Source organism: Salvelinus sp. IW2-2015, linkage group LG11 (assembly GCF_002910315.2).
Source record: "Salvelinus sp. IW2-2015 linkage group LG11, ASM291031v2, whole genome shotgun sequence".
In the NCBI taxonomy this organism is placed as follows: domain Eukaryota; kingdom Metazoa; phylum Chordata; class Actinopteri; order Salmoniformes; family Salmonidae; genus Salvelinus; species Salvelinus sp. IW2-2015.
In genome coordinates this window covers 4,160,139-4,175,435 of record NC_036851.1, presented here as the reverse complement: position 1 = coordinate 4,175,435, position 15,297 = coordinate 4,160,139, and the positions used below count along the sequence as shown (strand labels likewise).

The following is a 15,297-nucleotide window of genomic DNA, read 5'->3' as shown; positions in this document are numbered from 1 at the left end:
TCCTCTTACCTTTTCCAACCGCTTGTGGACTTCAATGCACAACACAACAGCTGAATGTGACCAGGTGAAAAAACCTTTCCAATCCAAACAATATCATAGCCGCTACACACAGCCTACATCGTTGTCACCACTTTAGCTAAAGTAACGTCATAGTCAACCTAGCTAATAGAACTAATGCGTTAGTAAATCCGCTACAATCATGCAGTACAGTGTACAGCCAGTAAGCAATTTAGCAGTTACACCGGCGGGACGCGGTGGCAATAAATTTGTAAAACCAAAAGCTTACCRTGACTTGGATGAGTTCCAGGGTTTCATATTCATAGCCAGCTAGCTAACATGGCATCCCTCTGTTTGAGCCGGGCGTTTGAGTTGGCTAAACTAGCTATCTGCATTTGCTAGCTAAGTAAGTGAAAGTGAAAATAAAATGACTAAATATTGCTCTCTCTCTCACTCTCTCACTCTCTCTCGCTCTCTCTCTCTTGCTTCTCCTTCATTTTTAAGAAATTAATTTGTTCAAAACTGTTTAACTATTTTCTTTCTCTCATTTTGAGTCAACTACTGACCACATTTTATGCACTACAGTGCTTGCTAGCTGTAGATTATGCATTCAATACTAGATTCATTCTCTGATCCTTTGATTGGGTGGACAACAAGTCAGTTCATGCTGCAAGAGCTCTGATAAATTGGAGGACATCCTCCCGAAGTTGTCATAATTACTATGGAAGTCTATGGAAGGGGGTGAGAACCATGAGCCTCCTAGGTTTTGTGTTGAAGTCAATGTACCCAGAGGAGAACAGAAGCTAGTTGTCCCCTGGCTACACCATGGTCTTACCCTACAGAGTGCTGCTGAGGCTACTGTAGACCTTCATTGCAAAACAGTGTGTTTTAATAAATCATTTGGTGACATATGAATATATTTAGTATAGTTTTATCTAAAAAGGATAGCTTTTTTAATGTTTCACTATTTTTATTTTTATGAAATTCACTGAGGAGGATGATCCTTCCCTGCCTGCGCTGAGGAGCCTCCACTGCTCTATGTGCTCTAGAAAACTCCTATGGTCATTATTTGATGTGTCAGTCGTCTAGGTCATCCTTGCCATAAGAACCACCCCCTCACAATCAAGATAGTGGCACGGGATGAGCACACCCCTTAATAAACATGACCCTCATGACCACGATAGTCCGGGGACTCAAGGAGTTGGATAAACTAAAACAGACTTCTGTACCACGCCAGCTCACCATAACTGAGAACTGTGTGATGTCTTCCATCATGAACCTCTGCTCTGTAGTAACAACATGTTCCGTACCAGTAGCCATGGTGGTGTCCCACATCTCCACATTCTTAAAAAAAAAAAAAGGATTCCCGAAAAGGGTTCATAAGTTAACCCTTTTTGTTTCCAGAAGGGTTCTACCTGGAACCAAAAAAGGGTTCTTCAGAGGGTTCTCTGATATGGACAGCCGAAGAACCCTTTTAGGTTCTAGATAGCACTTTTTTTCTATGAGTTGATGTGCTCCAGACAACTCCTATGGTTATTATTCTCATGCTCCAATAGTTCAGAGGAGTTAGCTAAAGCACATCTGGGACCCGACCACACTAGAGAACCAGTGGAGGCTTCTGAGGAATGGAGTCAATGGAATGGTATCAACCACATGGAAACCACGTTTGATACCATTCCATTTACGACATTCCAGGCATTATTATGAGCTGTCCTCCCCTCAGCAGCCTCCACTGTATGGCACCGTCTAACTCACCATAATTGAGAGTGTGATGCCTCAATCCACAGTGGCCCTCTGGAATAATTGTAGACACTGTGAATGTGTCTCTACTATGTCMCTACGCTCTTCTGGCTATTTTGTCGAGCAATAAACATAGATCTGGCCCAGACTACTACACCAGCTTACCGTAACTGAGAACTACTGTGTATTGTCTGAATCAACCATAGCTATAGCCCACTACAATCACTGGAGTTACTGTGTTTGCGGCTATTCTGGATATTATTGTCCTGCCGTAGCATACAGATCACTGGYCCAGGCTACTGCACCAGCTCGCCATAAATGAGAGTGTGATGTCAGAATCCACCATGACCCTCTGTAATCGCTGTAAATGTGAATGTGTCCGCACCAGTAATCTGGTATAGATGTGGTTTAGACAACTATTCTGGCTATAATTGTCCTGCCGTAGCATGCAGATCACTGGACCAGGCTACTGCGCCATCTCACCATAACTAAAAACTGTGTGTCTGAATCCATCATAGCTGTAGCGTTCTATAATTTACTGGGGTTACTGTTGATGAATATGCATGGTGCATAATGTGCAATAAAACATCCCAAACATCAATATCTACTTAAAGCATAAACATCTGGACCAAACCAGTCTACTGCATCACCTCACCATGAACTGTGTATGATGTCTATGTTCACAGCCTCTGGAATTATGACATGCATAGACACAGGATATGAATACATCGTTATTATCTTGTCATATTTGTACATTTGCCTAAATCACAACTATCTTGTGATATCTCACGACTAATACCTGGCATACTCGGCAGGCAGAACCAAATCTCGGTGCTCACAAGAGACTAGACCTAGCAGAATGCCCGTGAGCCAAGAAGACCACTTGAACATATTTGACATATTAGTATAATCAGTCCCCTGTCCCCTCGAAGATTCATTTCTCTCAATATGCTCTCTTCTCTCTTCACCAGGTGTCCTATTTTGAAATATACATGGACAAAATCAGAGATCTTCTGGATGGTAAGTGTATTCACAGCACTAAAATCACACACGCATGCACACACACACACACACACACACACACATACACACTGCGGTTTTCAATGTGACTTGTCATTTCCACTTCAATTGAATATTTTGTTTGTATGTGCAACAGCAAAATGATACCCTTATGATAGTATATGCGAGGTTCCAGAGGGGCTGTGGCGAGACTCCCTGTAAGTAGACGGTAGATGTCTATCTGAGTAAATCACACCAGCCAGAGGAAACTAATTTATTCTCAAAAACGTACCTGGTGATATAAAGGCAATAAATAAAATACAAAATGGAACCCTATTGACTATATAGTGTACTATGAAGGGAATAGGGTGACATTTGGGATGCAGGAAATATCACAGCCGCCTATAAGGCTGCATTCTGCATTCTGGAGAGAGAGGGGGGGGGCAGAGGAAGGGAGAGAGAGAGAGCAAGAGAACAGGAATCACTAAGGAAGGACAGGAGGTAATAAGGAGAAAGCAGACAAACAACACTGATGGAAGAGAGAGAACAACACACACACACACACACACACACACACACACACACACACACACACACACACACACACACACACACACACACACACACACCACACACACACACACACACACACACACACACCTCTGAGAGTAATCCACAGCCTTGTCATAAATCTGATCTGATTGGATATGATCTCTCGCACAAACCTGAGACATAATGTAACAACGTACATGGCCCTAGTCGCTCTTCTGTCCTGTCCAGGAGGAGAGTGTCTGTTTTACCGCTCGTTTCCAGTTGAAATGAAATCGTAAGTCAGGGCCTGAGGAGGGCTGTCAGAGCAGCAACAGGTTTGTCAGGCTTAGAAACACTCCAGTCACAAAAAAAGATTACACACACACCCCTCTGAGAGTATACACAGCCTTGATGTAAATCTGATCTGATTGGATATGATCTCCCCATCAAAAACACAAAGTTGAAACATAAAGCAACTGTTGTGTCTGTGTTTGTAAAGTGTCTCTGAAATGCTCTCCAAATGCGTTTTGATTTGATTTGATTTGACTGTTTTGGGACTTTTGGGCAAATATGCAAGTAAAGTCTCTAAACTTAGAGGGCTTTCACACCAAATTGGTTTGGTGCGGTTTTTCTGAACCTGCTGCATTTRCCCCCCTTAGTTCGGTTTGTTCGGACTGGTGTGAACACTATCGGCACTCGGGAGCGCACTCAACAACGCAACGGGGTTCGCTCAAAAAGGGGTGGTCTCGGTTGATTCCATTTGTACTGTGGTGTGGTTCACCGCAGGTGAGAATGCAGTCGGGACCAAACYCAGGAAAATAACCAGGAGCCAGTAGTATTATTGGTTGTTTGACTGCGAGCACACAGTACCATAACTTGATATCTCTGAGTAGCAGTACATTTATGAGCYCATCCGATGCAGATTAGGGAACACGGGCTATACCGGGCATGTAGGCTACTGAATATAGCCTATTCAAGTCGCAGTTAGAGCGGCTATTGCATGTTGTTGGAAGAACAAAGTAATATGACGTTTGGGAGACACAAGCTTCTCACGCATATGCTTCTCACAGATGGATTTAACGTGCGCGTTTTTCTCCAATAAACAAATGACTTCCATGAACACATCGTTTTGTTTTGACCTATTCATTCGTGTTGACATTTGGCAATGTGAAATCCACCGGACCAAAAGAAGAAAAAAAATACAATGTAACAAATAATCAAACTCTGAATCGACCTGTAGCTCAGAACTATGTGTGAAAATGCCGTAAGTAACAGTTGTTCCTGTCCAGTTCTGGTGATTGTACTTGTAGGGTAATAACGCCATCTCTCTTCTTCTGCACCCGTCTCTCCCAGTCACTAAAACCAATCTAGCAGTGCACGAGGACAAGAACAGGGTTCCATATGTGAAGGTGAGTCAGACTGCTGATGGGATGTTAATAACTAACTGGCCATCTGTAAATTGTGGGTCTCATCTGTGATGGGCTCTACATGAAGTGTCATCTTCATAGTGATACCATTATTACGTCAGGAAACAATTCCAACTCATTCAAATGTTCAAATGTCTAGTTTTATTGTCAAATGCACAAGTACACTGAAATGCCTTTCTTGCAAGCTCTTTCCCAACAATGCAAAAATCTATATCCGTAGCACAATAAAGTGAGTAGAACAAAAACAACGAGAAATATAAATAAGAGAACACGAGAAAGTAAGTCATCTATATACTGTACAGTACAGGGTCAGTGCCAATACCATATGATAATGTGCGGGATATGGAGTGGTAGGGGTAGTTTGTATAGGGGTAAGGTGACGGCATCAGGAAATTTGATAAACGGAGTAGCAGCAGAGTATACAAGATGTGTGTGTGTGTGTGTGTGTGTGTGTGTGTGTGTGTGTGTGTGTGTGTGTGTGTGTGTGTGTGTGTGTGTGTGTGTGTGTGTGTGTGTGTGTGTTTGGTGTGTGTGTGTGTGTGTGTGTGTGTTGTGTGTGTGTTGGTGTCAGTGTGAATGTGTGTGAGTGAGTGTGTCAGAGTCAGTGTAAAAAAAGGGTCAATGCAGATAGTCCGTGTAGCCATTTTGTTAGCCATTTAGCAGTCTTATGGCTTGGGGATAGAAGCTATTCAGGAGCCTCTTGGTGTCAGACTTGTTTCTCTGGTACCGCTTGCCGTGCGGAAGCAGAGGGAACAGTCTATGGCTTGGATGGCTGGGGTCTTTAACAATTCTCAGAGCATTCCTTTCACACCGCCTGATATAGGTCCTGGGTGGCAGGGTGCTCGGCCCTAGTGATGTACTGGGCTGTCCGCACTACCAACTGCGGTGCAGTTGTCATACCAAGCAGTGATGCAGCCAGTCAAGATGCTCTGGTGCAGCWGTATAACCAAATCTTTTCAACCTCCAGAGGGGGAGGAGCCGCTGTTGCGCCTTCTTCACGACTGTGTGTCTGTGTGTTTGGACCATTTTACGTCCTTAGTGATTTGGACATTGAGGAACTTGATGCTTTCAATCCACTCCACTACAGCCCCGTCGATGTGGATGAGGGCGTACTCGATCCCCCCCCCCACCCCCGTTTCCTGTAGTCCACAATAAGCTCCTTGGTTTTATTGACATTACGGGAGAGGTTGAGGAGGTTGACCTCTTCCCGGTAGGCTTTCTCCTCGTTGCCGGTGATCAGGCCTACAACCGTTGTGTCGTCAGCGAACTCTATGATGGTGTTGGAGTCGTGCGAGGCCACGCAGTCATGGGTGGACATGGAGTATAGTCAGCATGGCGGAGGTGATATTGTCTACCCCTCAATACCTGGGGTCGGCCCGTCAGGAATTCCAGGATCCAGTTGCAGACAGAGGTGTTCAGTCCCGGGGTCCCAAGCTTGGTGACGAGCTTGGAGGGGACTATGGTGTTGAACCCTGAGCTGTAGTCAATGAACAGCATTCTCACATACAGTGCATTCGGAAAGTATTCAGAACACTTGACTTTTTCCACATTTTGTTACGTTACAGTCTTATTCTAAAATATATATWTTTTTAAAGTCACTCATCAATATGCATGCAATACCCCATAATGACAAAGCAAAAATAGGTTTTTAGAAATGTTTGTACATTTATTTGTAAAAAATAAAGTATTCAGAGCCTTTACTCAGTACTTTGTTGAAGCACCTTTGGCAGTGATTACAGCCTTGTGTCTTCTTGAGTATGATGCTACAAGCTTGGCACACCTGTACTTGGGGAGTTTCTTCCCATTCTTCTCTGCAGATCCTCTCAAGCTRTGTCAGGTTGGATGGGGAGCTTCGCTGCACAGCTATTTTCAGGTCTCTCCAGAGATGTTTGATCGGGTTCAAGTCCGGTCTCTGGCTGGGCCACTCAAGGACATTTAGAGACTTATCCCGAAACCACTCCTGCGTTGTCTTGGCTGTGTGCGTAGGGTTGTTGTCCTGTTGGAAGGTGAATATTCACTCCAGTATGACGTCTTGAGAGCTCTGAAGCAGGTTTTCATCAAGGATTTCTCTGTACTTTGCTCCGTTCATCTTTCCCTCGATCCTGACTAGTCTCCCAGTCCCTGCCACTGAAAAACATCCCCACAGCAAGATGCTGCCACCACCATGCTTCACCMTAGGGATGGTGCCAGGWTTCCACCAGATGTGACGCTTGGCATTCAGGTCAAAGAGTTCAATCTTGGTTTCATCAGACCAGAGAATCTTGTTTCTCATGGTCAGAGAGTCCTTCAGGTGCCTCTTGGCAAACTCCAAGCGGGCTGTCATGTGCCTTTTACTGAGGAGGGCTTCCATCTGGCCACTACCATAAAGCCTAGTTGGTGGAGTGCTTCAAAGACGGTTGTCCTTCTGGAAGGTTCTCCCATCTCCACAGAGGAACTCATGAGCTCTGTCAGAGTGACCATCGGGTTCTTTCACCTCCCTGACCAAGGCCCTTCTCCCCAGATTGCTCAGTTTGGCTTGGCGGTGGCTCTATGAAAGAGTCTTGGTGGTTCCAAACTTCTTCAATTTAAGAATGATGGAGACCACTCTATTCTTGGGGACCTTCAATGCTGCGAAATTTTTTGTACACTTCCCAGATCTGTGCCTCGGACACAATCCTGTCTCGTACTCTACGGACAATGTCCTTGCGACCCATTGGCTTGGTTTTTGATTGGCACTGTCAACTGTGCGGCCTTATAATGACAGTTGTCCCTTTACAAATACATGTCCAAATCAATTGAATTTACCACAGGTGGACTCCAATATTAATTAAGTTGTAGAACATCTCAAAGGTGTCAATGGAAACATGGTGCATGCATGAGCTCAGTTCCAGAGTCTATATCAGCCAGAGGTTGAGTACTTATGTCCAGATTTACAGTCACCTAACCAAATACATTAAAGCTCAGTTTTCACACATGTCCGTACATTTATCCTGAGTAAAAATGGTTCACGGTGGATAGTTGTTCTCGGCTTGCAAGCCTCCCCCTTTGTTCTCCAACAATAACGAATGACATATAGCCAACAATTATTTTTTGTTTCATCAGACCAGAGGACATTTCTCCAAAAAGTTCGATCTTTGTCCCATCGTGCAGTTGCTAGCGTAGTTTTTTTGTGGCGTTGGTTTGGAGCAGTCTCTCTTTCCTTGCTGAAGCGGCCCAGTTATGTCCATATATGACTCCGCTTACTGTGGATATAATACTTTGTACCTGTTTCCTCCAACATTACAGTGGCCTTTGCTTGTTCTGGATTGATTTGCACTTTTCGCACCAAAGTACGTTCATCTCTAGGAGACAGAACGCATCTCCTTCCTGAACGGTATGACGGCTGCGTGGCCATTGTCACGCCCTGACCTTAGAGATCCTTCTATTTCTCTAGTTGGTTAGGTCAGGTGTGACTAGGATGGCGTTCTAGTTTTCATTTCTAGGTTGGCCTGGTATGGTTCCCAATCAGAGGCAGCTGTTATATTGTTGTCTCTGATTGGGGATCATACTTAGGCAGCCTTTTCCACCTGTTTGTGTGGGATCTTGTTTTTGTATTGTAGCCTTTTTGCACTACAAAGCTGCACGTTCGTTTTGTTACTCTTTTTGTTTTGTTGCTGGTTCACATTAATAAACATGATGAACGCCTTCCACGCTGCACCTTGGTCCGATCCTTCCAGCAACGAGCGTTACACACATGGGTTATACTTGCATATCTATTGTTTGTACAGATGAACATGATACCTTCAGGCGTTTGGAAATTGCTCCCAAGGATGAAACAGACTTGTGACGTTTACAATATTTTTTCTGAGGTCTTGGCTGATTTCTTTGATTTTCCCATGATGTCAAGCAAAGAGGCACTGAGTTTGAAGTAGGCCTTGAAGTACATCCACAGGTACACCTCCAATTGACTCAAATGATGAACTTAGGACCTATCAGAAGCTTCTAAAGCCATGACATCATTTTCTGGAATTTCCCATGCTGTTTAAAGACACAGTCAATTTAGTGTATGTAAACTTCTGACCCACTGAAATTGTGATACAGTGAATGATAAGTGAAATAATCTGTCTGTAAACAGTTGTTGGAAAAATTACTTGTGTCATGCACAAAGTAGATGTCCTAACTGACCTGCCAAAACTATAGTTTGTTAACAAGAAATTTATGGAGTGGTTGAAAARGAGTTTTAATGACTCCAACCTAAGTGTATGTAAACTTCCGACCTCAACTGTAAATAAGATATTTCTGTTTTTAATTTCATAAATTTGCTAGCATTTTAAATATCTGTTTTAATTTTGTCATTATGGGGTATTGTGTATAGATTGATGAGGAAAAAAATTTATTTAATCCATTTTAGAATAAGGATGTAACGTAACAAAATGTGGAACAAGGGAAGGGGTCTGAATACTTTCCGAATGCACTCTTGGTATTCCTCTGATCTCGGTGGGTGAGGGCAGTCTGGAGTGCAATTGAGATTGCGTCGTCTATGGATCTGTTGGGGAGGCATGCAAATTGGAGTGAGACTAGGGTGTCTGGGATGAATGGCGTTGATGTGTGACATAGCTACCATTTCAATGCACTGCATGGTTACAGATGTTAGTGCTACAGGGCGGTAGTCGTTATAGCAGGTAGCCTCAGAGTTCTTGTGGAACAGGAATGAATTCGAACAACTCTAACGTTTATTTGTTGAATCTCAGGGCTGCACTGAGCGCTTTGTCTCCAGCCCAGAGGAGGTGATGGATGTTATTGATGAAGGAAAAGCCAACCGTCATGTTGCTGTCACCAGTAAGTCCCAATGACACTCTGGTAGTCTGCCACTCTYCCACTTAGTACAATTTATAGTGTGAAGTGTAAAGTCACATCTGTAGAGAGTTACTCTGTAMAATCTTATATAGTGTCCAGGGGTGTTTATCACAGTGTTTTGCTATATATCTTTTTTTATATATCTCTGTGTCATCCACTCTCACACAAACACCTCTCCTCACATCACTTCACCTCTCCGTTCCTCCCCTCTCCAGATATGAATGAGCACAGCTCCAGGAGTCACAGTATCTTCCTGATCAACATCAAGCAGGAGCACGTGGAGACAGAGCAAAAACTGTGTGGGAAGCTCTACCTGGTGGACCTGGCTGGGAGTGAGAAGGTGAGGAGGTTAAAGCCTACTGCCGTTAATGGTAACAAAGCATCTTTAGCGTCTAGACATCTAGGGCCACAGAATAAGCTATTTTAATCAAGATTTTCCATTTAGCATGCTTTTTAGTTCAGGACTGGGCATCATCTTTGTCAGAGAAACTGGCCTTTAGTGATTGAATTTATATACCTGGCTGAGAGTGAGAAGGTGAGGTGAAGACCTAGTCTAGTTACCTAGGGTCACTAATGAACCATCGTTATTGCATCCCAAGAGACGTGTTCTTTCTCTCTTTCATCTGGCTGTTCTGTTATCTTTTCCTCCCATCCGTCTGTCACAGACAGATCAGTACAACTGGTCTGCCATGTTAAAATGGMTTTTTTTCTACTCTGTATTGGCCACAGTTAGCAACTTAATTTATACCTATGTGCAATGGGACCAGTGTTCTTGCTGCTGACTACAGCAGAAAAAAGTAGATTCTGCACACATCACTTAATTAATATAGTCCCAAGTGTGTTTATTAGCACTTGTATCGACGCTCAGCTCCCAGGTCTCCAGTAATAGGTCATTGGTGAACTAGCAAGGGCCCGAGGATGAGTGGAAGCAAAATCGCCCCATAACATCAAAGATCCACCACCATATTTTACCGTAGGTGCATGTATYATGTACTTTTCTGCATATGCTTGTTTTTCAATGCCAAACCCACCACTGGTGTGRGTGGCCAAAGAGCTCTATTTTTTCAGGTCATCTGACCAGAGCACCGGTTCCAATCCAAGTGCCAATGCCATCTATAAAACTCCAGACGGTGTTTCTGTTAAAATATCGTGATGCATCTTTGATGTTGTTATTGGGCTATTTTGCATCCACTGGTCATGTGACCCMTGTTAAGGTRAACGGCATCATGAACTTTACCAAGTACCAGGATATTTTAGTCAYAAACCTGGTTTCCTCTGCCAGGAGGCTGACACTTGGCCGCAAGWGGATCTTCCAGCAAGGCAAGAACCCCAAGCACCAATCAAAATTCACAAGGAAAAACCAAAAAGTCTCCATTTTGCCATGACCATCTTAGTCTCTGGACAAACCTGTGGTTTGAATGGAAGAGGGCAGTCCATAACAGCAGACGAAGGACATCAAAGATCTGGAAAGATTCTGTATGGAGGAATGGTCTAAGATCCCTGCCAACGTGTTCTCCAATCTCATAAAGCATTTTTCAAAAAGGCTCAGTGTCATTATCCTCGCAAGGGGAGGGTGCTAGAGTACTGGAAACAGGGGTGCCAATCATTTTTACCCCTATATTTTCACGATTTTTTTGGTTCTTAGTTGTTAAGCTAAATATCTTTTTCTGAGCAATTGTATTAGTAAACATTTGTATAATTTCTCCCCAAAAAATACAATTTAGCATACAATGTAACTCCGTATTTATTTTGTCTTCTTTGCTCATCTTTATCAAGGTTGCCAATAATTATGGACCTGACTGTACAGTATATATTGATCGATCTTTATTACATACGGTACCTGTACAAAATGTGTGTGACGTTTCTGTGCATAATCTTTTGTACTGCATGTGTTTTGTAATGTCCTTCCACAGGTCAGTAAGACAGGAGCAGAGGGAGCTGTGCTGGATGAAGCTAAGAACATCAACAAGTCTCTGTCTTCTCTAGGAAACGTCATCTCTGCTCTGGCCGAGGGAACCGTAAGTCTAGTCCTCCTATTACATCCATGATTCTTCATCTTGGTGTTGTGAAATCAAATGTAAATTAATGGATTTTCTAATTAATAATACAAATAAAGAAAGGAAACTGGAATGTGGACTGAATGATGTAGAAAGTGATTCTGCACCCTGCCACCGGTTCAGCGATTCATGTATTTTCTACTCTCCTCCACCCCCCCTCCCCTCCCCCTGTAGAAGACCCATGTACCATACCGTGACAGTAAGATGACCCGTATCCTGCAGGACTCTCTAGGGGGGAACTGCAGGACCACAATGTTTATCTGCTGCTCTCCGTCCAGCTACAACGACCAGGAGACCAAGTCCACACTCATGTTRGGACAACGGTAATACACACACACYSYMYRYRYRYCYSYSACACACACATGCACATCCCTTGGRCGTTGCTGTAAAGCATGAAACAAAATGGCAGACGGAAGGGAGGGTGGTGCGGCAGGTGCCACTTCTCCTACGAATGCTGTTATTTTATCTAAAACAGCAGGTGTTCGCCGACCCCAGCTAAGTAACTCATGCAGAGATTTAAAGCGAAATTATGTGTTTTTATCTCCAGTACTTTGCCATGATTGTCAGTTAAGTAGCTGCTCTACTGATAATCTCAGTGCGTCCTTGCTGGGATGACACAATCAATCTACTGCCGGAGAATATCAACACCCAAACACATTGGTTCCACGGGAGCGGACAGTACACAGCATACCATAATGTTCTGAATAATGGACAAGTCTACCTCGCTCCTTATTCTACTGAACCGCTTAGGCGTAACAAACACAAGTCCAACATTTATCGGAAACTGTTAAACTACCTGTTCACTACCCTCCTGCTCTCCGGGGATGTGCAACTCAATCCTGGGCCTAACATGACCGAACCAGCGATACTCACAGGAGTGGAAAGCAGTGGGTGGCCTTGTCCACTGATCGTCGCCGCTGCGGAAGTGGGTGAGTGCTATGGTCCCATGGTTTCTCTCGACTCTCCCTGCTCCAGGATGGAATTGAAGACAAGTCTTGTAGGAAAACCCTCAAACGGATCACCAATACCTTTGACCTTACACAGCTCGTTAAAGGGCCAACCAGGGTGACTTGTTGCTCTAAAACACATATTGATTTGGTGTTCAGTAATTAACCTGGTGGAGGACTGGGCTAGGCCACTCAGGACCTTGAAATGCTTTCTTAGAAGCACTCCTTTGTTGCCCGGGCCGGTGTGTTTGGGATCATTTGTCAGCGGAAGACCCAGCCACGTTTCATCTTCAATCCCTTGCTGATGGAAGGAGGTTTTCACTCAAAATCTCCGATACATGGCCCCATTCATTCTGTCCTTACACGATCAGTCGTTCCGGTCCCTTGCAGAAAACAGCCCCAAACCATGATTGTTTCCACCCCCATGCTTCACATGTAGGTATGGTGTTCTTTGATGCAACTCAGCATTTCTTTGTCCTCCAAACACGGACGAGTTGATTTTTACCAAAAAGTTATATTTTTGGTTTCATCTGACCATATGACATTCTCCCAATCTTCTTCTGCGATCATCCCAAATGCTCTCTAGCAAACTTCAGACGGGCCTGGACATGTACTGGGCTTAGCAGGGGACACGCTCTGGCACTGCAGGATTTGAGTCCCCTTGGCGGCGTATGTGTTACGATGGTAGGCTTTTGTTACTTTGGTCCCAGCTCTCTTGCAGGTCAATTCACTAGGTTCCCCCCATGTGGTTCTGGGATTTTTGCTCACCGTTTCTTTGATCATTTTGACCCCACGGGATGAGTATCTTTCGTGGAAAGCCCAGCATCGAGGGAGATTATCAGTGGTCTTGTATATCTTCCATTTCCTAATAAATTGCTTCCCAACAGTTGATTTTTCTTCAAAACCAAGCTGCTACCTTATGCAGATTCAGTCTTCCAGCCTGGTGCAGGTCTTACAATTTTGTCGGGTGTCCTTTGACAGCTCTTTGGTCTTGCCATAGTGGAATTTGGAGTGTGACTGTTTGAGATTGTGGACAGGTGTCTTTTTATACTGATAACAAGTTCAAAACAGTGCCTTAATACGGTAAATGAGTGGAGGACAGGAGGAGCCTCTTTTAAAGAAGGAAGTTACAGGCTCTGTGAGAGCCATAAATCTTCCTTGTTTGTAGGTGACCAAATACTATTTCCACCATTAATTGCAAATAAATTCATTAAAAAATCACAATGATGATTTTCTGGATTTTTTTTTAATTATTGTCTGTCATGGTTGAAGTGTACCTATTGATGGAAATTAAGGCCTCTCTCATCTTTTTAAAGTGGGAGAACTTGCACAATTTGGTGGCGACTAAATAACTTTTTTGCCCCACTGTATACTCACTGCTATTATCTATATATTTTTGAACTTCAGACCCAGCTACAGACAGAAGGCAGATCATTAATGTAGGCTGAACAGAGAGGGGGCCCCATATTGACCCCTGGGGCACGCCCACATCACTAGCTAAGGAGTGGGCGACAGCTCATTTGCTCACTCTGACACACTGAGTTCTGCATCCAAGGTATGATTTCATCCATCTCAAGGCATCTCAAGGTTTAACTTGGACAATTTTGTGATGAGAATCTCATGGTTAACAGTATCCAAAGCCTTCCTTAGGTCCAGAAACACAGCCCCCAACAAACACCCCCTTTTGTCCATTCTTGGACTTCACACAGAATGCAGTTTGGCCGTTTTCCAGTGGGACCTGTTTTGCTCTGAAGCCAAACTTGCATGGAGTGTAATTGATGGGACTGTGTTGCAGGGGGCAATTCAGTTTTCTGCCCTACACACTTTTTTTCAAAAAACCTTTTCGACACCACAGGTAGTATACTAATGGGCCTGTAGTTACTCAACGTCCAGCGTGTCACCCGATTTAAGATGGCCGTTTATTATGGCCGACTTCCATACCCGGAAAAACACCCGAGGACCAATAGGATGTGGTTGGTGACCTTAGTAAGGGCCAATGAGTGACTCTTTGTGTTTTTAAGAAAGGTAGAGTCCAGCCCAACACATCTTTTATTTAGAGTTCTCAGAAACCTCCCTGATGATGAAGACAAAGGTTGAGGCGTCATTTACTAGCACTGAGCCCAAGAAACCAGGGAGGGGTTCTTGTGTCAGTACCTTGACAAGAGTTCAATAAAGTAGGAATTGAAGGCTATTCAATTTCGACTGCATCCTGTGCTTAGATTGTTTATTCACCATGATTTCCAGGTCTTTTTGCAAGTGCTTACTATTGGTCTTTCCCCTTTTACCTGTTTTTAGATTCTCCCAGATCAATTTAGGAATTTCCCTTTGCTTCACCAATTATGTTTAATAAAAGAGTTTGCCTTGGCCTGTTCTGATATTCTTCATCACCTGTATTTTCTCAACATGGTAAACCTACATCTGTCGGCTCTAATTTGGATTTTAGGGCTTTATAGAGCATAATCTCGTCTTTCATCAATTTCCAGATTTCTCCATTTAGCCAAGAAGAGTGCTCTTTTGGCCAGGTTTGGATTAATATTTAGGAAGCATTTATTGTAGTCTGTATTGTGGATAGAAAAACCTGACTATCAGCTCCACATCTGTATAGGACAAGAGTCATTCCAGTTAATTCCCTTAATTGCGTTTTCAAATATAATCACTAATCTTAGTTGATCCGGTTTCTACAGTAGAGAGGTTAAACCTGCTCTTAGACAGCTTTCTGGCTTAAGTGTCAGATTATGATCAGATAGCCAGTAACCATATTGAATGATTTAGTCACTCTCTCTC

General features: G+C 43.6%; 1 protein-coding gene across 1 annotated transcript in view; it reads left to right on the top strand.

Moving 5' to 3' along the window:
• Window positions 1-15,297, top strand: part of LOC111969675 (kinesin heavy chain-like) — a 159,529-nt gene that overhangs the window by 75,321 nt on the left and 68,911 nt on the right. Inside the window, exons 5-10 of the mRNA XM_023995840.2 lie at window positions 2,709-2,757; window positions 4,621-4,676; window positions 9,404-9,491; window positions 9,725-9,849; window positions 11,423-11,527; window positions 11,741-11,889. Coding sequence (XP_023851608.1) covers window positions 2,709-2,757; window positions 4,621-4,676; window positions 9,404-9,491; window positions 9,725-9,849; window positions 11,423-11,527; window positions 11,741-11,889 — 572 coding nt within the window. The remainder of the gene's footprint in view (window positions 1-2,708; window positions 2,758-4,620; window positions 4,677-9,403; window positions 9,492-9,724; window positions 9,850-11,422; window positions 11,528-11,740; window positions 11,890-15,297) is intronic.